The following is a 20,000-nucleotide window of genomic DNA, read 5'->3' as shown; positions in this document are numbered from 1 at the left end:
AAAGTTTATTAGGTTTTGTTTACCTGTTGTTCCTCCAGGATTCCATAAAGCCATGGTGAAGACGATGACGGCGGCGCTGAAGATCCCTCACTTTGGTTACTGTGATGAGGTGGACCTGAGCCGCCTGGTGGCCCTGAGGGCGGAGCTTAAATCTGTCAGCCAGAGCCGTGGCGTCAAACTCAGCTTCATGCCTTTCTTCATCAAGGTAACTGAGCCAGTCTGCCTTCCACTGATACATATAGACTGGAACAAGAGTTACTGTTGGTGTTAATGACTGGTTGAATGGTTGATGTTGGTGTTAACGCTGTGCTCTGATTGGCTCAGGCTGCCTCCCTCGGCCTTCTCCAGTTTCCGATCCTCAACGCCTCAGTGGATGAAGGCTGTCAGAACATCACCTACAAGGTGAGACATGCTGGAGGTTTTTGGATGTATAACTGATCTAATGAAAGGACTTTCTGGTTCCAATTCACAACCTGTGTGACATGGATTATGGTAGAAAGTTTCACTTTTGCAGTGTTTGAAATTTGTGTTTTTACATATCTAGCTGCACCTCAGATGTTCAGAATAGAATAGACACAGATAAAGTCGACTGCCAAACCTTCGGTAGTGTGTGGCTGGTGGTGAAACCTCCTGTTTGGTGAAGTTAACTCTGTGTTCGATGCAGGCGTCTCACAACATCGGCCTGGCCATGGACACCAGCCAGGGTCTGCTGGTCCCCAACGTCAAGAACGTTCAGCTGCTCAGTGTGTTCGACATCGCCAAGGAGCTGAACCGCCTGCAGGCGCTGGGAGCCGGCGGCCAGCTGGGCACCGCCGAGCTCACCGGAGGAACCTTCACCCTGTCCAACATCGGATCGGTGAGGAAAATCCAGCCGCAGCCGGTCCAACATTGTTTGTTTTTCACTGCAGTGCTGCAGACAGTCAGGATGAGACGCATCACTCCTCTATACTGTACACAAACTATCAGCTTCATCACTATCAGCTACATCACTATCAGCTACACCACTATCAAACTACATCACTATCAAACTACACCACTATCAGCTACATCACTATCAAACTACACCACTATCAGCTACATCACTATCAGCTACATCACTATCAGCTACATCACTATCAGCTACATCCCTATCAGCTACACCACTATCAGCTACATCACTATCAGCTACATCACTATCAGCTACACCACTATCAAACTACATCACTATCAGCTACATCACTATCAGCTACACCACTATCAGCTACATCACTATCAGCTACACCACTATCAAACTACACCACTATCAGCTACATCACTATCAGCTACATCACTATCAGCTACACCACTATCAAACTACATCACTATCAGCTACATCACTATCAGCTACACCACTATCAAACTACACCACTATCAGCTACATCACTATCAGCTACATCACTATCAGCTACATCACTATCAGCTACATCACTATCAGCTACACCACTATCAGCTACATCACTATCAGCTACATCACTATCAAACTACATCACTATCAAACTACACCACTATCAGCTACATCACTATCAAACTACACCACTATCAGCTACATCACTATCAGCTACATCACTATCAGCTACATCACTATCAGCTACACCACTATCAAACTATACCACTATCAGCTACACCACTATCAGCTACATCACTATCAAACTACATCACTATCAAACTACACCACTATCAGCTACATCACTATCAAACTACACCACTATCAGCTACATCACTATCAGCTACATCACTATCAACTACACCACTATCAGCTACATCACTATCAAACTACACCACTATCAAACTACACCACTATCAGCTACATCACTATCAGTTACATCACTATCAACTACATCAAACTACATCACTATCAACTACATCACTATCAAACTACATCACTATCAGCTACATCAAACTACATCACTATCAACTACATCACTATCAACTATATCACTATCAGCTATATCACTATCAAACTACATCACTATCAAACTACATCACTATCAGCTACATCACTGTCAGCTACATCACTATCAAACTACATCACTATCAGCTACATCACTATCAGCTACATCACTATCAACTACATCACTGTCAACTACATCACTATCAGCTACATCACTATCAAACTACACTATAAACTACATCACTATCAGCTACATCACTATCAAACTACATCACTATAAACTACATCACTATCAGCTACATCACTATCAACTACATCACTATGAAACTACATCACTATGAGCTACATCACTATCAGCTACATCACTATCAGCTACATCACTATCAAACTACATCACTATCAACTACATCACTATCAGCTACATCACTATCAAACTACATCACTATCAACTACATCACTATCAGCTACATCACTATCAGCTACATCACTATCAACTACATCACTGTCAACTACATAACTATCAGCTACATAACTATAAACTACATCACTATCAAACTACATCACTATCAACTACATCACTATCAGCTACATCACTATCAAACTACATTACTATCAACTACATCACTATCAAACTACATCACTATCAACTACATCACTATCAAACTACATCACTATCAAACTACATCACTTTCAAACTACATCACTATCAGCTACATCACTTTCAAACTACATCACTATCAGCTACATCACTATCAAACTACATCACCTTCAAACTACATCACTATCAGCTACATCACTATCAGTGATGTAGTTACATCACTATCAAACTACATCACTTTCAAACTACATCACTATCAGCAGACGGACACACGACCTCCTGTGGTCACTGTATGTACCAACTAATTCAGAATTTGTCACCTAAAATTTACATAACTGCTGCTAAAATGTGTAAGTGATTTTACTTACATTTTATTTTGTGATGTGAATCAGATTGGAGGAACGTATGCAAAGCCAGTGATTCTTCCTCCTGAAGTCGCAATCGGAGCTCTGGGAAAAGTCCAGGTTGGTTCAAGGTTTCTCTCACACATCTGCTCTACATTTCCTCCGACCAGTTATTCCCACAATATTCCCAGACAGTTAGGAACTGACACAATTTGTATTGGAATTAATTATGATTACCCTAAACCTAACCCTAACCCTAAACCTAACAAAATATTAAACCTGCAATAAGCGATATCAGACCTTCTAACCAATCTGAAGCCAATGTGTGCTAGACATAATGATATAAATCAATATCCAGCTGTGTTGCTGTTTTCACCTTTTCTAAAGCTTGTTGTCAATTTCCGCTCCTGAACGAAGCTCCTCCCGTTCCCTCCAGGAGCTTTTCATTTGTTAAAACTAGCTTGTCTCCTCCCTTGCCATTTAAAAGTGTCGTTCTCCCCCTCCCATTCCTGAAAAATATTATCTTAATGGTGGAATCGATGAAGCGAGCGAGTTAAAGGATAACGCTGGTGTTTTTTAATGCATTTCTTATCGTCAACAAATCCTATGAAAATAACAAAATCAACAATGCGTTTGCTCTACTCCCGTTACTTTCTGACTTCCCACGTACCATTTTTAGTCGTCAACCTGGAAGTCATTGGCTCCAATTGTAAGCTAAAAACCTTTAAATACAGCTCACAAAGACATAGTTTACATTTTAAAAATCTCTAACTGTTACCATGAAAAGTCAGGCTGTTGTAGTTATTACCAAATCAAATTCAAATGGGAACAAATTCTTCATTACGCCGGGGACTATTTTCTGTGCTACGGAACTACTTTCCCGAGACGGAAAACGTGTTTACGGTCGGCTTATTAAGTCGTTTGAGGAAAAAGTCGTCCGGCCCGGTGCATCGTGATGATGAAATATGCTGCAGAGCAGCAGCATGGCTCTGTGACGGGTTTTAATAGTTTTTAATACAATGCAGTTCTATGGCTGCTGGGACATGAGGCTGCACTGGGCACCGCTACATGGACCAGACTTGTTGGCAAAACAAATTCATTGCTGATTTTGCTATTTTCATAGGATTTGTTGACGGTAAGAAATGTATTAAAAAACACCAGCCTTATCCTTTAAACTTATTAAAGCAGTAAACTTGTTAAACTAGTGAACTTGTTAAAGTAGTAAACTTGTTAAACTAGTGAACTTGTTGTTAAACTAGTGAACTTGTTAAAGTAGTAAACTTGTTAAACTAGTGAACTTGTTGTTAAACTAGTAAACTTGTTAAACTAGTGAACTTGTTAAACTAGCAAACTTGTTAAACTTGTGAACTTGTTGTTAAACTAGTGAACTTGTTAAACTAGTGAACTTGTTAAACTTGTGAACTTGTTGTTAAACTAGTGAACTTGTTAAACTAGCAAACTTGTTAAACTAGTGAACTTGTTAAACTAGTGAACTTGTTAAACTAGCAAACTTGTTAAACTAGTGAACTTGTTAAACTAGTAAAGTTGTTGTTGAACTAGTAAACTTGTTAAACTTGGTAAACTAGTGAACTTGTTAAACTTGTGAACTTGTTGTTAAACTAGTGAACTTGTTAAACTAGCAAACTTGTTAAACTAGTGAACTTGTTAAACTAGTAAAGTTGTTGTTGAACTAGTAAACTTGCTAAACTTGGTAAACTAGTGAAGTTGTTAAACTAGCAAACTTGTTAAACTTGTGAACTTGTTGTTAAACTAGTGAACTTGTTAAACTAGTGAACTTGTTAAACTAGTGAACTTGTTAAACTAGTAAAGTTGTTGAACTAGTAAACTTGTTAAACTTGGTAAACTAGTGACCTTGTTAAACTTGTGAACTTGTTAAACTAGTGAACTTGTTAAACTAGCAAACTTGTTAAACTAGTGAACTTGTTAAACTAGTAAAGTTGTTGTTGAACTAGTAAACTTGCTAAACTTGGTAAACTAGTGAAGTTGTTAAACTAGCAAACTTGTTAAACTTGTGAACTTGTTAAACTAGTGAACTTGTTAAACTAGTGAACTTGTTAAACTAGTAAACTTGTTGTTAAACTAGTGAACTTGTTAAACTAGTAAACTTGTTGTTGAACTAGTAAACTTGTTAAACTTGGTAAACTAGTGAACTTGTTAAACTAGTGAACTTGTTAAACTAGTGAACTTGTTAAACTAGTAAACTTGTTAAACTAGTGAACTTGTTAAACTAGTAAACTTGTTGTTGAACTAGTAAACTTGTTAAACTTGGTAAACTAGTGAACTTGTTAAACTTGTGAACTTGTTAAACTAGTAAACTTGTTGTTGAACTAGTAAACTTGTTAAACTTGGTAAACTAGTGAACTTGTTAAACTTGTGAACTTGTTGTTAAACTAGTGAACTTGTTAAACTAGCAAACTTGTTAAACTAGTGAACTTGTTAAACTAGTAAAGTTGTTGTTGAACTAGTAAACTTGTTAAACTTGGTAAACTAGTGAACTTGTTAAACTTGTGAACTTGTTAAACTAGTGAACTTGTTAAACTAGCAAACTTGTTAAACTAGTGAACTTGTTAAACTAGTAAAGTTGTTGTTGAACTAGTAAACTTGCTAAACTTGGTAAACTAGTGAAGTTGTTAAACTAGCAAACTTGTTAAACTTGTGAACTTGTTGTTAAACTAGTGAACTTGTTAAACTAGTGAACTTGTTAAACTAGTAAACTTGTTGTTGAACTAGTAAACTTGTTAAACTAGTGAACTTGTTAAACTTGAACTTGTTAAACTAGTAAACTTGTTAAAGGTTAACTTGCTACCTGCCTCTTCACTTGTCATTGTGGGTCATGTGACCTTCAGCAGGAGAAAGATGTCAAAGTGAGACTGGTAACCAGTGAGACTTCTCAGTAGGTGCGGTTAGCTTAGCTGTTAGCATTTATGCACGGTCCTTAGCTAGGCTTGTCCACTGGGGCCTCCGTAGTCCAGCAGCTTTGCTGTGCTTTATTTACAAATGTGTTGTGGTTTCTGTTGCCCTCTACTGGTTAGAAAATCGCTTATTGCAGCTCTAATTATTACAGAAACTAATTCTGCAGTAAAGAGGAAGATAGGGATTCGATGTGCTGTATTTGGCTGCTTTCTGTCAATGTCGCACTGACATTAACAGAAGTGTGGTGTTGAATATCGTCACATGACTGTGTACTTCCTGTCCCTGCACTTCCGGTTCCTGCTCAGGTTCTGCCGCGGTTCGACTCGGCCGGTCAGCTGGTCAAAGGTCACATCATGAAGGTCAGCTGGTCTGCAGATCACCGCATCATCGACGGAGCCACCATGTGTCGCTTCTCCAACCTGTGGAGGGAATACCTGGAGAACCCGGCCTGCATGGTGCTGGACCTCAAGTGAACCTGAACCCCGACCCCCCTCCTGACCCCCCCCCAGACTCCACACTAACTGACCCGCTCCTGTTTCTTCTTCTGTCTTTCTGTTTGAGGCCTTCGCTTGCCGTCACTTCCTGTTGCCTTTGAGCGATGAGTCTGAGCGCTGAACCTCCTGACAACAAAACACATCAGCTGCCTGCAGAGGAGCGTTAGCTGTTAGCTGTTAGCTTAGCGTTAGCTCAGCTTTGTTAGGTTAACGTGTTCGAGGGTTCCACTGATCAGAGCCGGGGTTTCAAGACCGTTACTGATATGTTTTGGATTGAAGCTGCTGATATTCAATATCTTTAAATTTCACCATTTTCATGGTAAAAAAAATCCAAATAACTCAAGTATTCAGTGTTTCCTCCAGAGTTTTCTTCTTGACAGGATGGAACAGACTCTGAAACATTTAGAGCATCATGGGACACTAAAACTCTCCATTGAAACCTGGATGATGATGATGATAATAATAAAACATGAATGCATACTGTACATAATGTGTAATCTGATCAAAATGGCTCATTAGAATCAGTTCAGGTCTTCCCATAGACAACCAGTGTGGTATTGATCAATTCTATAATAAATACATAATAAAACTGCATCAGATCAGACTGGAGCAGATCAGTTTAATAAACAGACGATATCAGAACAGATCTATGAGTTTTAACTCTGTGAGTCTGTACAGAACTGATGACTCATCCACAATTTAACTGACTCATTCATTCATTGAGGAAATCATGATTATTGAACAGCTGATCTGATCCTGACTGGTTCGTGCTGTCAGTCGGCTCCTGCTGCAGTGTTCTGGTCTGTTTCAGAGTGTCGGTCCGGTCCCATAATGTCTTCGTTGTTGTCTTTGAACCTCCAATAAGCACCTTCTGATTCAGCTGTCTGTCAGTGTGATGTCACAGATTAAACCCCGCCCCCCCACCTCCTGTACAATTTCTGTTTGTCATCATTCGTCTCGTTCAGAACAACCATCATGTATTTCAACGCTGGTCTGAACTACTTGAACCAGTTGAGTTAAAACCAGTATGGCTGCTGGTCTGTCCCCCCCCCCCCCCCCCCCCCACACACACACACACACACACACACACACACACACACTCCTCCCTCTCCAGATTAAAGGGGAATGCCGCCCATTTTAAGAACTCACAGCTGTTCCTCCAGCGCCCGTTCATTGTCAGTGGAGCTCCTGACTTTACATCCCAGTGACATCACAGATTAAAGGCTCAGTTCTCCAGTTTCTATCTTAGGAACGAGTTATGCAGGTTCTCAGACTCTGAACCGTGCCGGGAAACAGGAAGAACATGTGAATTGTTAAAATGGGTGACATGACTCGACTCGACCTCGACAGATCAGCTCTTCAGTCAGTCAACTCTCCTCATGTCTGTATTCTCATGGTGAATCTCTCCTAAAGGCTGCTGGGTAAACAGAGCACATGTTAGATCAGCCTGTATGTTACATGCGTGTTGTTAGATCAGCCTGTATGTTACATGCGTGTTGTTAGATCAGCCTGTATGTTACATGCGTGTTGTTAGATCAGCCTGTATGTTACATGCGTGTTGTTAGATCAGCCTGTATGTTACATGCGTGTTGTTAGATCAGCCTGTATGTTACATGCGTGTTGTTAGATCAGCCTGTATGTTACATGCGTGTCGTCTGTCTAGAGTGTTGGAAATGCTTTTCTTGCTTCATGTTTTATTTTTAAAGGCAAATGTAAAGTGAAGGGTGAAACACTGTTGGGTTTTGTATTTTGGGAATGTGTAGATCTATTCAAACCTCCAGCGTCTGAACTTCTGAGTTTGGACTCTGGAAAATAACTTTAATAAAGTTGAAGTGCACAAGCTGTCTGCTGCAGACCTGTTCTTCACAAACTCCAGATGTTTCATGTAGTTTCTCTGGATCCTGAACGGACCATCTTCATGTTGCTGCCAGAGGAACAAACCAGTTTCTGTCAGTCGGCTGTTATTTTATTAACAAGTCAACAGTAAACATGTCGTCCCCCTGTGGGCCAATCAGCAGCAAGTAAACAAGCGCTGTAGCGCCCCCCGTAGGCCAGTTACTGTAGGTTTTAAAATGGCAGAACAAAGCGATGAGACGCATCGTTCCCTGAAGTTTCATCAAAATCCAATCAGTGATATCTGATATCTGATCATGACGGACAGACGGAGCCGTCGTCCCTCCGCTGATTCAACTGTGGGACAAAAACCAAGAAAAACGTCCCAGCAGCAGATCCTATAGTAACACATCGCAAACACAAAGGGAGTGTTGAGTTAAAGCTGCTCTGGTCCAGACTTTGGTTCGTCCAAATTAAAGGTCAGCGGCGACCAATCAGCTCAAGCTCTTAATCCACATGGAAAAACATTTGACCATCTCAACACTTTGTACTGTGTGAAAACTCAAAACAGAAAGTGGGATAAAGTTTCCCAGTGTGCACCGCTGAGGCAGACGGAGGTCATGTGACTCCTCTGTTCTCTGGATAAATTTAGCCGGCAGGCCTCAGGTCAGATTTCAACACAGAGACGGAGAGACGCAGCATGGAGGACGACTGCTGACGGCTGGTGAGTACTGCTGCACTACTACTACTACAGTACTACTGCAGTACTACTACTACAGTACTACTGCACTACTACTACTACAGTACTACTGCAGTACCACAATAGCAGACTGCTAAGTTCTGTGACAGGATGGTAAAAGTTTGAACTGAACTGGTTTGTGTTGTAGAGTATAGTGACCCAGCTTGTAAAATCAGCAGGACTTCAAAAGGACTCAGTATGAAAAAGATTAATAAATAATGTTATGAAAGAAGTCTGTGTGTGTGTGTGTGTGTGTGTGTGTGTGTTAAAAGGAGAAATTATGGCAGATTGTCATGATTTCATGAGAACTGGAACAATTAGCATTGTTAGCATTCTACATTGAAAACAATGGGCACAGCTAGCGGCTAGCTAACTGAAGTTAGTAGGATGACAGTGAGAAGAGAGCCGGATCAGGAAGTTTCTGGAGTTCAACAGTTTATTTCATTAGAAACCAGAAGTAGACGCCGTTCACTCTGCCGTTCATTTCTATGGGAAAAAATAAAAGAGGATCAAAAAGTGGAAGACACCTGTTCAGTTCTGACCTGATATCCAGACCGAATTTCACTCCTTTATCTCTGAATCGCTTGACAAAATCTGGAGAGAGGCGGAAATCTGGAACCAGGAGTGTTCAGGTTTTGGTGTCAGTCCCTCAGAATCAAAGAGCGAGGGCTTCTTTCTAGAGCCGCCATTTTGCACCGAGAGACGTTCAACAATCATACAGGGAGAAATCCATCGTAGAAGAGGAGAGAGACCAGTTTCTCCACCACAGGAGCAGGAGAGAGACCAGAATGCACTGCAGGAGCAGGAGAGAGACCAGAATGCACTGCAGAGCAGGAGAGAGACCAGAATGCACTGCAGGAGCAGGAGAGAGACCAGAATGCACTGCAGGAGCAGGAGAGAGACCAGAATGCACTGCAGCAGAGAGACAGGTTGGGGTTTGAGGAAGTGGAGACTCACTTTTTCTCCACTGGGAAAACTCTCTGTCATGATCTCTATTCTCTCTCCGTCTGCAGGTGAGGGAAGTGGTCTGGTTTCAGGAAGCGGTTGGTCAACTGACAGGAAGCGGCGGTCAGCTGACAGGAAGCGGTCATCATGGCCGGCGTGGCGCTGTGCGGCTCGGTCGGCTCCATCAAGGCTTTGTGGGAAACCAGGATCAGGAAGAATCAGGAGGAGCAGAGGAGGAGCAGAGCGCCAAGGGAGGGGGGGGGGGAGGGGGAGGTGAGACGCCTACTCCTCCTCTTCATCCTCCTCCTCTTCCTCCTGCTCTTCATCCTCCTCCTCTTTATCCTCCTCCTCTTCCTTTTCTTCCTCCTCTTCCTCCTGCTCTTCAGCCTCCTCTTCTTCTTGCTCCTCTTCCTCCTCCTCTTCTTCTTCCTCTTCCTTCTCCTCTTCCTCCTCTTTCTTCCCCTCCTCTTCTTCTTCCTCCTCTCCTCTCTCTTAATATACAGTATTATAATACAGCAGTACAGTCGTATTACAGTAATATTGCAGTAATACGCAGATTTCCAGGTATTCAGAAAACAGAAATATACTTTCTGTTGGTATGTAATGTTTCAGGTATTTGGTCAGATACAGTATATGGTTTATATTATTTCAGTGGGACAGTATATATTACCTCAGATGTTTAGTACTGTATTATATATTTTAGTATATTAGTATATTTATGTGCCCCCCCTCTCCTGTGGTCAGACTGTGTCATGACTGGGAGCAGCGAGTCGTTCTGACTCGGCTGAAGCAGAAGCTGCAGATGGAAGACGGACGGCTGGTCTTCAGGATCCAGCAGGAAGACTGGAAGGTAACTTCCTGCCTGGACAGGAAGGAGAACCAGAAACACCATAATCTAATCTAATCTAGTCTAGTCTAATCTAGTTTAATCTAGTCTAGTCTGGTCTAGTCTAATCTAATCTAATGTAATCTAATCCAGACCCTGCCCAGCCCTCTGGTCCAGCTCAATCAGGTTCAGGAGTGGCAGATCCACCGGACCGGACTGCAGGAAATCCCTCAGTTCATCTCCAGCTTCCAGAACCTGCTGGTGCTGGATCTGTCCCGCAACGCCATCACCGACATTCCCCCGCAGATCGGTCAGTGAACGCCACGGGAACCGTTCTGCCGAGTCAGCATCTTGTTTTCACCCAGATGGGTTTTCATGATCTAGTTTCATGATCTAGTTTCATCACCCTGTCCGGTCTCTGTGTGGCTCAGGGAAGCTGACCCGGCTCAGAGAGCTGCTGCTCAGCTACAACCGGCTCCAGACGGTTCCTGAGGAGCTGGGAAGCTGCGAGAACCTGGAGAGACTGGAGCTGGCCATGAACCGGAACCTCAGCCAGCTTCCCGTCCAGGTAGAACCGCTGTTACTGTCGCTCTGCGGAACGTCTACTGTTCTAGATTCTTTGAATTAAATATAACTGAATAAAGGAGCTGAAGCAGGAACCGGCACGGTACCCAGCAACAGTTTACAGATGTTTTGGGCCTTGGGTTTGGATCTGATGACTTTCCCTCGCCTGTTTATTCATCATCATAAACATGGTGATGCAGAAACTACATTTGTTCTCTGCAATGAAGGGATTTCAATTTTTAGCAAATCTTAAAACTTCAGTCAAAATATACTAAAGAAAAGCTAAAATCACAGATTTGAAAAAATATGCTGAAAGCTCCTCAGTTACAGTGAGGAGTTTGATCTGGAGTCTGATCTGGAGTCAGGTCTGGAGTCAGGTCTGGAGTCAGATGTGGAGTCAGAGTCTGATCTGGAGTCTGATCTGGTTCTCTCTGTCCTCAGCTCAGTGGGCTGAAGAAGCTGCAGCAGCTGGATTTGTCTCTGAACTCGTTCGTCTCGGTGCCGGACGCTCTGCTCCGCCTGCCGGCTCTGCAGTGGCTCGACATGGGAGGGAACCAGCTGCAGAGTTTACCTGACGACATCCACAGGTACTGAGACAGGACCGAGGACTGAGACGGGTAGTGAGACAGGTACTGAGACAGGTAGTGAGACAGGACCGAGGACTGAGACGGGTAGTGAGACAGGTACTGAGACAGGTAGTGAGACAGGACCGAGGACTGAGACGGGTAGTGAGACAGGTACTGAGACAGGTAGTGAGACAGGACCGAGGACTGAGACAGGACCGAGGACTGAGACAGGTAGTGAGACAGGTACTGAGACAGGTAGTGAGACAGGACCGAGGACTGAGACAGGTAGTGAGACAGGTAGTGAGACAGGACTGAGGACTGAGACGGGTAGTGAGACAGGTACTGAGACAGGTAGTGAGACAGGACCGAGGACTGAGACGGGTAGTGAGACAGGTACTGAGACAGGTAGTGAGACAGGACCGAGGACTGAGACAGGTAGTGAGACAGGTACTGAGACAGGACCGAGGACTGAGACGGGTAGTGAGACAGGTACTGAGACAGGTAGTGAGACAGGACCGAGGACTGAGACAGGTACTGAGACAGGTAGTGAGACAGGACCGAGGACTGAGACAGGTAGTGAGACAGGTAGTGAGACAGGACCGAGGACTGAGACAGGTAGTGAGACAGGTACTGAGACAGGTAGTGAGACAGGACCGAGGACTGAGACAGGTAGTGAGACAGGTACTGAGACAGGTAGTGAGACAGGACCGAGGACTGAGACAGGTAGTGAGACAGACGGGACCTGGATCGGTCCGGTCTGTCCCATCGCTCGCCTCACCCAACAATAAAATAAAATAAAAAACAACAAAATCATCTCTGTCTGTCTACTGGAGACAGGCAGATGATTTGGAGCCAGATGTAATCTTCATGTTCACCTGATCCCGGTTCAGGCTCTCAGTGACTTGAGCCTGAGCTGTACAGCGAGCGGCAGCAGCTTCTCCACTGTCATGTGACCAAACCTGAAGCAGCTCTCTCCACTGTCATGTGACCAAACCTGAAGCAGCTCTCTCCACTGTCATGTGACCAAACCTGAAGCAGCTCTCTCCACTGTCATGTGACCAAACCTGAAGCAGCTTCTCCACCTGCAGGATGGAGAAGCTGCACACTCTGTGGCTGCAGAGGAACCAGCTGGAGAAACTTCCAGAAAACATCGGCCGGATGTCCGGTCTGGAGACGCTGGTCCTGAGCAGCAACGGGCTGCGGGACATTCCGCCGCTCATGGAGGGCATGACCAACCTCAGGTCAGTGACTTACCCGTCAAAATCAGATCAGTGGAGTCTGAGCAAACAGGAGCTTTCTTCCTTCAGAATATGTGATATTAATGTCAACCTGATGGAACTGAGATAGAAAGTAGATTCTCCTTAATGTGGAATATTGAAGTGAAATACGAACACGTCTGTCTTACATGTTTATTCACTCTGCTGCTGTTGCAGGCTTTAGTTTCTGAGACAGAACTGATCTTTTCCTTTTGCTGGAACAGGTTTGTGAATTTTCGGGACAATCCTCTGACGCTGGACGTGGAACTGCCGGCCAGGAAGATGAAGGCTGAGGATGAGGATGAGGAAGAGGACGAAGACGACAGAGAGCTGTTTGGACGGGAGTTCATGCTAACTTACATCCAGGAAGCCAGGAAGCGAGCGTACGCTGCGCTCAGCATGCCCTGTGTCAGCCGCTAGACGCACTTTCACTTCACCGTCTGAAGGTAACTTCACTGTAACCAGCGTTAATAAAATTACTCATTATTTAATATTTAATAATTACTATTTAAGGGTTAATCTAACTTGGTGCTTAATAAATGGGTTTTAGATGAGTCAAGCCTCTGTTGCATCAGATCACTGAAATGAGATGAAGATGGAATAGAAAAGACCAAAGTGTCGACAGTGAAGTTTAATCTGAAAATCCTTTAATACAAACAAAACATTTCAACATGTCGGTTTCAGTCGAATAATAAAAAGACTTGTGAACTCTGAGGAAGAAGAGAAGTTCGTCTGGAGGGAGAACAGAGACTCGTTCTGTCAGGTCAGCTCAGTTGTCTTCAGTCAGAGAGTGTGTGTGTGTGTGTGTGTGTGTGTGTGTGTGTGTTCAGAGGGGACGGCGGTGAGCAGCACGTTCTCCAGAGTGACCTGCGGTCCGGCGTAGCGGCTCAGTCTGCCTGTGAAGCCTTTCCTCCGCAGGAAGTCCAGCCTGCCGCCGTCGATCAGCAGTTTGCACAGACGACCAATCCGCTGCCGCCGCTCCGCCGGAACCAAGCTGCCGGGAAAACACAGTTATGATTTATATATGAATAAGGAACAAGTCACATGGTGTTGTCATGACCTCACACTCGTCTCTAACCTGGGTCAGACTTCACTGCAGCGGTCTGTGCAGCTGACCTCTGATCAGCTGACCTCTGATCAGCTGACCTCTGATCAGCTGACTGGACTCAGACCCCTTTGACTTTTCAACTATTTCAACATTATTTCTGTGGAACTTTTTTGTGTTGGAACAAAATATTTCCATCAATCTCACTGGAAGAAATATTCTAGAAATTCATGATCAGGTGAATAAAACTGTGAAAACCTTCATTTGGTGTCTTTGGTTGCTTGGTGTTTTATTTGTGGATTTATTTATTTATTGGTTATTTTCCGCTGCTGCAGCTGGATCAATAACATGCAGCCTGTCAGTCAGCTGTGACTGACAGGCTGCATGTTATTGATCAGTTCTCTGGACCCTCTACCGACCCGCCGAAGGTGTCCGGTTCCGTGTCCTCTGCCGGCTCGTGCTCTTCGTCGTCCCCCGTCCGATTGGCCGGATCCTGAGGCGGAGGGTCCCGATTGGCCGGTCTCAGCCCGCAGGTCGCCCAGCTGGACATGCGACAGAAAGCTGCGAACTCGGCGGCTCCGAGTCCTTTCTGCAGGAAGAAGTCTTTCCCCACGTAGTGACGCCACGCGCAGCGGTGGTGACAGCACAGCGCCACCGCCAGGCCGCACACATCCGGACCTGGACCTGGAGCCGCTCCTGCATCTGGATCAGCTGGTCTTGGTTCTGCTCCTGGTTCTGGATCAGCTGGTCCTGGTTCTGCTCCTGGTTCTGGATCAGCTGGTCCTGGTTCTGCTGGTCCTGGTCTGGGGCGTTTGCATGGCGGTTCTGCTTCCTCTCTGGTTTCTCGTCTCTCAAACAAACAGCGCAGAGCGAGATCTGAGGACAGAGGACAGACTGCAGGAGGAGAAGAAGAGACCAGAAGGAAGGCTAACGCTAGCCGCGTGCTAACAGCAGCCTGAGGCACGGCAGCATTATATTATTATTATTATTATTATAATATTATTATATTATCTGGAGCTCTGACATAAGAGCAGAGGGTTTAAACGGCTGCTGTAGAGGAATGTGGACTTTCATATATATATATATATATATATATTTATTTTTTTTATAATTTTTTATTAATATATTCTCCGCAGCAGTGAAGCCGTTCTGCAGGTCAGCCGGCGCCATTTTCATTTGTTTACACAGGAAGTGACTTCTTCATTGGTATTTGTACTGAAACTGGCGACGCTGCAGCAAAGTTTGGACTTCACATTTTGCTACAAGAACAAGAAAAACGCCTGTGTTGCCTGTTGCCTGTTGCCTGTTGCGTTGCCTGTTGCCTTGCCTGTTGCCTGTTGCCTTGCCTGTTGCCTGTTGCGTTGCCTGTTGCGTTGCCTGTTGCCTGTTGCCTGTTGCCTTGCCTGTTGCCTGTTGCCTGTTGCGTTGCCTGTTGCGTTGCCTGTTGCGTTGCCTGTTGCGTTGCTGCATGTGTTGCTAACAAAGAGTCCTTAAAGTATTTTACTTTTTAATATTATTTTTATGGCATTTCTGGGGAAGAGAGGGAGGGATGAGACACGACAGACCGGACCTGAACCTGAACCGGACCAGACCGGATCGGACCGGTTCAGGACGCCCGGCTCTTCTTCAAGTGCTTCTCGCTCTTCTGACTTCCTGTCAAACTCCAGCCAGTTAGCTGCTGCTAGCAGCTAACAGCTAGCAGCTAACAGCTAACAGCTAGCAGCTAGCAGCTAACAGCTAACAGCTAGCAGCTAGCAGCTAACAGCTAGCAGCTAGCAGCTAACAGCTAGCAGCTAGCAGCTAGCAGCTAGCAGCTAGCAGCTAGCTTACAGCTCTTACCTGTCGCTGCTCCACATAAATGTTTCCCGACTCCGACGACCGGAATCCTCTTCTGTCTGAGCTGAGGGACTCGACCTGCAGGACCAGATCCAGATCCAGAGTCAGATCAGACTCTGCTGGAGTCTCACTGAGCAGAACAGAGTTTAGTGATTTTATTTTAGGATCTTTTCTCTGAATGTTTCTCTGAAACATCAGAGTCCGTTTCCTCACTCAGATCCAGATGCTGGATGTCGACCTGCAGCCGCTCAAAGCGAGCGTCAACGTCCTGGTGCTTCCCGTCCACCTGAGACACAAACCACAAACCAGACCATCACCATGTGGTTCACTGAGACCGCAAACCAGAATATCGATTTATCCCCTATACATATATATATATATATATATATATATATGTATATATACTGCATGTATGTCGTGGTCTTGCCTTGAAGCGGGTGCTGGATCTCTCCACCAGCAGGAAGAGGCAGTCGGACCGGGTCCGGACCGCCTGCTGGATCCAGTGGGACAGTTTCCCTTTTCCTGCTCCGAACTCCACAAAACACCGAGAGCCGGACAGCAGCTGCAGCTGCTGCAGGTTCCCTAACAGAGAAGACTGAGAACCAGGCGGTCAGCAGGCGGTCAGCAGGCGGTCAGTCAGTCAGAGAGTCAGTCAGTCAGTCAGTCAGTCAGTCAGTCAGTCAACAGTCAGTCAGTCAGTCAGAGAGTCAGTCAGTCAGTCAGTCAGTCAACAGTCAGTCAGACAGACAGTCAGTCTGTCTGTCAGTTAGTCAACAGTCAGTCAGTCAGTTAACAGTCAGTCAGTCAGACAGTCAGTCAGTCAGTCAACAGTCAGTCAGTCAGTCAGTTAACAGTCAGTCAGTCAGTCAGTTAACAGTCAGTCAGTCAGTCAACAGACAGTCAGTCAGTCAGTTAACAGTCAGTCAGTCAGTCAACAGTCAGTCAGTCAGTCAGTTAACAGTCAGTCAGTCAGTCAACAGACAGTCAGTCAGACAGTCAGTCAGACAGACAGTCAGTCTGTCAGTTAGTCAACAGCCAGTCAACAGCCAGTCAGTCAACAGCCAGTCAGTCAACAGTCAGTCAGTTAACAGTCAGTCAGTCAGAGTCAGTCAGTCAGTCAACAGTCAGTCAGACAGACAGACAGTCAGTCTGTCTGTCAGTTAGTCAACAGCCAGTCAGTCAGTTAACAGTCAGTCAGACAGTCAACAGTCAGACAGACAGACAGTCAGTCTGTCTGTCAGTTAGTCAACAGTCAGTCAGTCAGTTAACAGTCAGTCAGTCAGACAGTCAGTCAGTCAGTCAACAGTCAGTCAGTCAGTCAGTTAACAGTCAGTCAGTCAGTCAGTTAACAGTCAGTCAGTCAGTCAACAGACAGTCAGTCAGTCAGTTAACAGTCAGTCAGTCAGTCAACAGTCAGTCAGTCAGTCAGTTAACAGTCAGTCAGTCAGTCAACAGTCAGTCAGACAGTCAGTCAGACAGACAGTCAGTCTGTCAGTTAGTCAACAGCCAGTCAACAGCCAGTCAGTCAACAGCCAGTCAGTCAACAGTCAGTCAGTTAACAGTCAGTCAGTCAGAGAGTCAGTCAGTCAGTCAACAGTCAGTCAGACAGACAGACAGTCAGTCTGTCTGTCAGTTAGTCAACAGCCAGTCAGTTAACAGTCAGTCAGTCAACAGACAGTCAGTCAGACAGTCAGTCAACAGTCAGTCAGACAGACAGACAGTCAGTCTGTCAGTTAGTCAACAGCCAGTCAACAGCCAGTCAGTCAACAGTCAGTCAGTTAACAGTCAGTCAGTCAACAGTCAGTCAGTCAGTCAGTCAGTCAACAGTCAGTCAGTCAACAGTCAGTCAGTCAGTCAGTCAGTTAACAGTCAGTCAGTCAGTCAGTCAGTCAGTCAACAGTCAGTCAGTCAGTCAGTCAACAGTCAGTCAGACAGTCAGTCAGTTAACAGTCAGTCAGTCAGACAGTCAGTGAGTCAACAGTCAGTCAGTCAGACAGTCAGTCAGTCAACAGACAGTCAGTCAGTGAGTCAACAGTCAGTCAGTCAGTCAGACAGTCAGTCAGTCAACAGTCAGTCAGTCAGTCAGACAGTCAGTCAGTCAGACAGTCAGTCAGTCAACAGTCAGTCAGTCAGTCAACAGTCAGTCAGTCAGACAGTCAGTCAGTCAACAGTCAGTCAGTCAACAGTCAGTCAGTCAGTCAGTCAGTCAGTCAGTCAACAGTCAGTCAGTCAGTCAACAGTCAGTCAGACAGTCAGTCAGTCAGTCAGTCAGTCAGTCAGACAGTCAGTCAGTCAGTCAGTCAGTCAACAGTCAGTCAGACAGTCAGTCAGTCAGTCAGACAGTCAGTCAGACAGTCAGTCAGTCAGTCAGTCAGACAGTCAGTCAGTCAGTCAGACAACAGTCAGTCAGTCAGTCAACAGTCAGTCAGACAGTCAGTCAGTCAACAGTCAGTCAGTCAGTCAGTCAGTCAGACAGTCAGTCAGACAGTCAGTCAACAGTCAGTCAGACAGTCAGTCAGTCAGACAGTCAGTCAGTTAACAGTCAGTCAGTCAGACAGTCAGTCAGTCAGTCAGTCAACAGTCAGTCAGTCAGTCAACAGTCAGTCAGTCAGACAGTCAGTCAGTCAACAGTCAGTCAGACAGTCAGTCAGTCAACAGTCAGTCAGACAGTCAGTCAGTCAGTCAGTCAGTTAACAGTCAGTCAGTCAGACAGTCAGTCAGTCAACAGACAGTCAGTCAGTCAGTCAACAGTCAGTCAGTCAACAGTCAGTCAGTCAGTTAACAGTCAGTCAGTCAGACAGTCAGTCAGTCAGTTAACAGTCAGTCAGTCAGTCAGTCAGTCAACAGACAGTCAGTCAGTCAGTCAACAGTCAGTCAGTCAGTTAACAGTCAGTCAGTCAGTCAGTCAGTTAACAGTCAGTCAGTCAGACAGTCAGTCAGTCAACAGTCAGTCAGTCAGTCAGTCAACAGACAGTCAGTCAGTCAGACAGTCAGTCAGTCAGTCAGTTAACAGTCAGTCAGTCAGTCAGTCAGTTAACAGTCAGTCAGTCAGACAGTCAGTCAGTCAACAGTCAGTCAGTCAGTCAGTCAACAGACAGTCAGTTGTACCTGCTGCTTCAGGTGTTTGGTTGCAGACTCTCCATTCTTGGGATTGTTGAGTTCCTCCTGGAGAACGTCATGAGAGAGAACGCTGTCCTGCAGCTCCGTCTGCAGTCCTGCAGAGCATGACATCATCACATCATGACATCATCACATCATGACATCATCACATCACGACATCATCACCGACCGACTGTTCCTCCGCTCTCGTCGTCTCAGACCAGCAGACTGAACAGACCGGATCCTCTGCCGCGGGTACAAACTGAAGCAGATCAGCTGGTCTCAGTTGAACCGGCAGACACACTGCAGCAAAGCAAAGAAGACTTCCTGCTTTCTGTTCAGCAGACTCTTTACAGAACTGAACAACCTGATCTCCGCCTGCAGCAGAGTTCCTGGTCCTCCTGCAGGTCTGAAGCAACTAAACCTGTAAACTCTCTGTTCTTTATCTCCGACTTGTTAAAGGAGAAGAGGGAAAAGTTTCACCTTCAACAGCCGTCTGCAGTTTGAGTATCAGAGACTGCAGCTCCGCCCTGCTGCGCTGAGACAGACACACCTGCCACACACACACACACACACACACACACACACAGCTTTATGAATGAATGTGTTTCCCTGTCTGATAACTGTTGTGTGTTACTAATAACTAAATGTGTTATATAATAAGACTTAAACTGTTTTTCATTTCCAACAAGACAGGAGCAGCAGAACACTTCTGACAAATGTTTATTAGAATGAAAATAACCAGAATGTCTTCAATATTATTATTATTATTATTATTATTATTATTATTATTATTAATATTAAAATGGCAGCAGAACTTCTCACCTGCTCCTCGTCTTCCTCAGCTGATCCTGCGTTTCTGTCTTCTACATAATAAACCTGCAGAGAGACCGGATTCTGTTAGAGACAGACAGACAGGCAGAGAGACAGACAGGCAGAGAGACAGACAGGCAGAGAGACAGACAGACAGACAGACAGACAGACAGACAGACAGAGAGACAGACAGGCAGAC

General features: G+C 45.0%; 3 protein-coding genes across 3 annotated transcripts in view; 2 read left to right on the top strand and 1 right to left on the bottom strand.

Annotated features, from left to right (window-relative positions):
* Nucleotides 1–8,119, top strand: part of dbt (dihydrolipoamide branched chain transacylase E2) — a 17,270-nt gene extending 9,151 nt beyond the window's left edge. The window contains exons 7-11 of the mRNA XM_078285809.1: nucleotides 39–205; nucleotides 325–402; nucleotides 665–856; nucleotides 2,900–2,971; nucleotides 6,091–8,119. Of these exons, the coding sequence (XP_078141935.1) occupies nucleotides 39–205; nucleotides 325–402; nucleotides 665–856; nucleotides 2,900–2,971; nucleotides 6,091–6,258 (677 nt within the window). The 3' untranslated portion in view covers nucleotides 6,259–8,119. The remainder of the gene's footprint in view (nucleotides 1–38; nucleotides 206–324; nucleotides 403–664; nucleotides 857–2,899; nucleotides 2,972–6,090) is intronic.
* Nucleotides 8,120–9,925: 1,806 nt separating this feature from the next.
* Nucleotides 9,926–13,448, top strand: lrrc39 (leucine rich repeat containing 39). Its single transcript, XM_078285820.1, has 7 exons — nucleotides 9,926–10,058; nucleotides 10,531–10,646; nucleotides 10,776–10,932; nucleotides 11,054–11,190; nucleotides 11,628–11,773; nucleotides 12,841–12,993; nucleotides 13,233–13,448. Exons 1-7 carry the CDS (start codon nucleotides 9,944–9,946, stop codon nucleotides 13,426–13,428), a joined length of 1,020 nt encoding a protein of 339 aa, XP_078141946.1. The 5' UTR covers nucleotides 9,926–9,943; the 3' UTR covers nucleotides 13,429–13,448.
* A 176-nt stretch (nucleotides 13,449–13,624) lies between these two features.
* trmt13 (tRNA methyltransferase 13) overlaps nucleotides 13,625–20,000 on the bottom strand; it is a 10,980-nt gene continuing 4,604 nt past the window's right edge. Inside the window, exons 4-11 of the mRNA XM_071926269.2 lie at nucleotides 19,814–19,867; nucleotides 19,472–19,541; nucleotides 18,998–19,104; nucleotides 16,317–16,484; nucleotides 16,103–16,175; nucleotides 15,893–15,967; nucleotides 14,473–14,929; nucleotides 13,625–14,002 (exon numbers count right to left, since the gene is read on the bottom strand). Coding sequence (XP_071782370.2) covers nucleotides 13,792–14,002; nucleotides 14,473–14,929; nucleotides 15,893–15,967; nucleotides 16,103–16,175; nucleotides 16,317–16,484; nucleotides 18,998–19,104; nucleotides 19,472–19,541; nucleotides 19,814–19,867 — 1,215 coding nt within the window. The 3' untranslated portion in view covers nucleotides 13,625–13,791. The remainder of the gene's footprint in view (nucleotides 14,003–14,472; nucleotides 14,930–15,892; nucleotides 15,968–16,102; nucleotides 16,176–16,316; nucleotides 16,485–18,997; nucleotides 19,105–19,471; nucleotides 19,542–19,813; nucleotides 19,868–20,000) is intronic.

This window comes from Centroberyx gerrardi, chromosome 9 (assembly GCF_048128805.1).
Source record: "Centroberyx gerrardi isolate f3 chromosome 9, fCenGer3.hap1.cur.20231027, whole genome shotgun sequence".
Lineage (NCBI taxonomy): Eukaryota > Metazoa > Chordata > Actinopteri > Beryciformes > Berycidae > Centroberyx > Centroberyx gerrardi.
Note: the sequence above shows the minus strand (reverse complement) of the source record. Positions and strands in the feature narration are given on the sequence as shown.

Excerpts from the sequence above, each read along its gene's own strand:
- lrrc39 (XM_078285820.1), top strand. The coding sequence starts at position 9,944 with ATGGCCGGCGTGGCGCTGTGCGGCTCGGTCGGCTCCATCAAGGCTTTG. Across the intron at positions 10,059-10,530 it reads AGCGCCAAGGGAGGGGGGGG|CTGTGGTCAGACTGTGTCAT; the intron begins GGGAGGGGGAGG and ends GCCCCCCCTCTC. Across the intron at positions 10,647-10,775 it reads TCCAGCAGGAAGACTGGAAG|ACCCTGCCCAGCCCTCTGGT; the intron begins GTAACTTCCTGC and ends AATCTAATCCAG.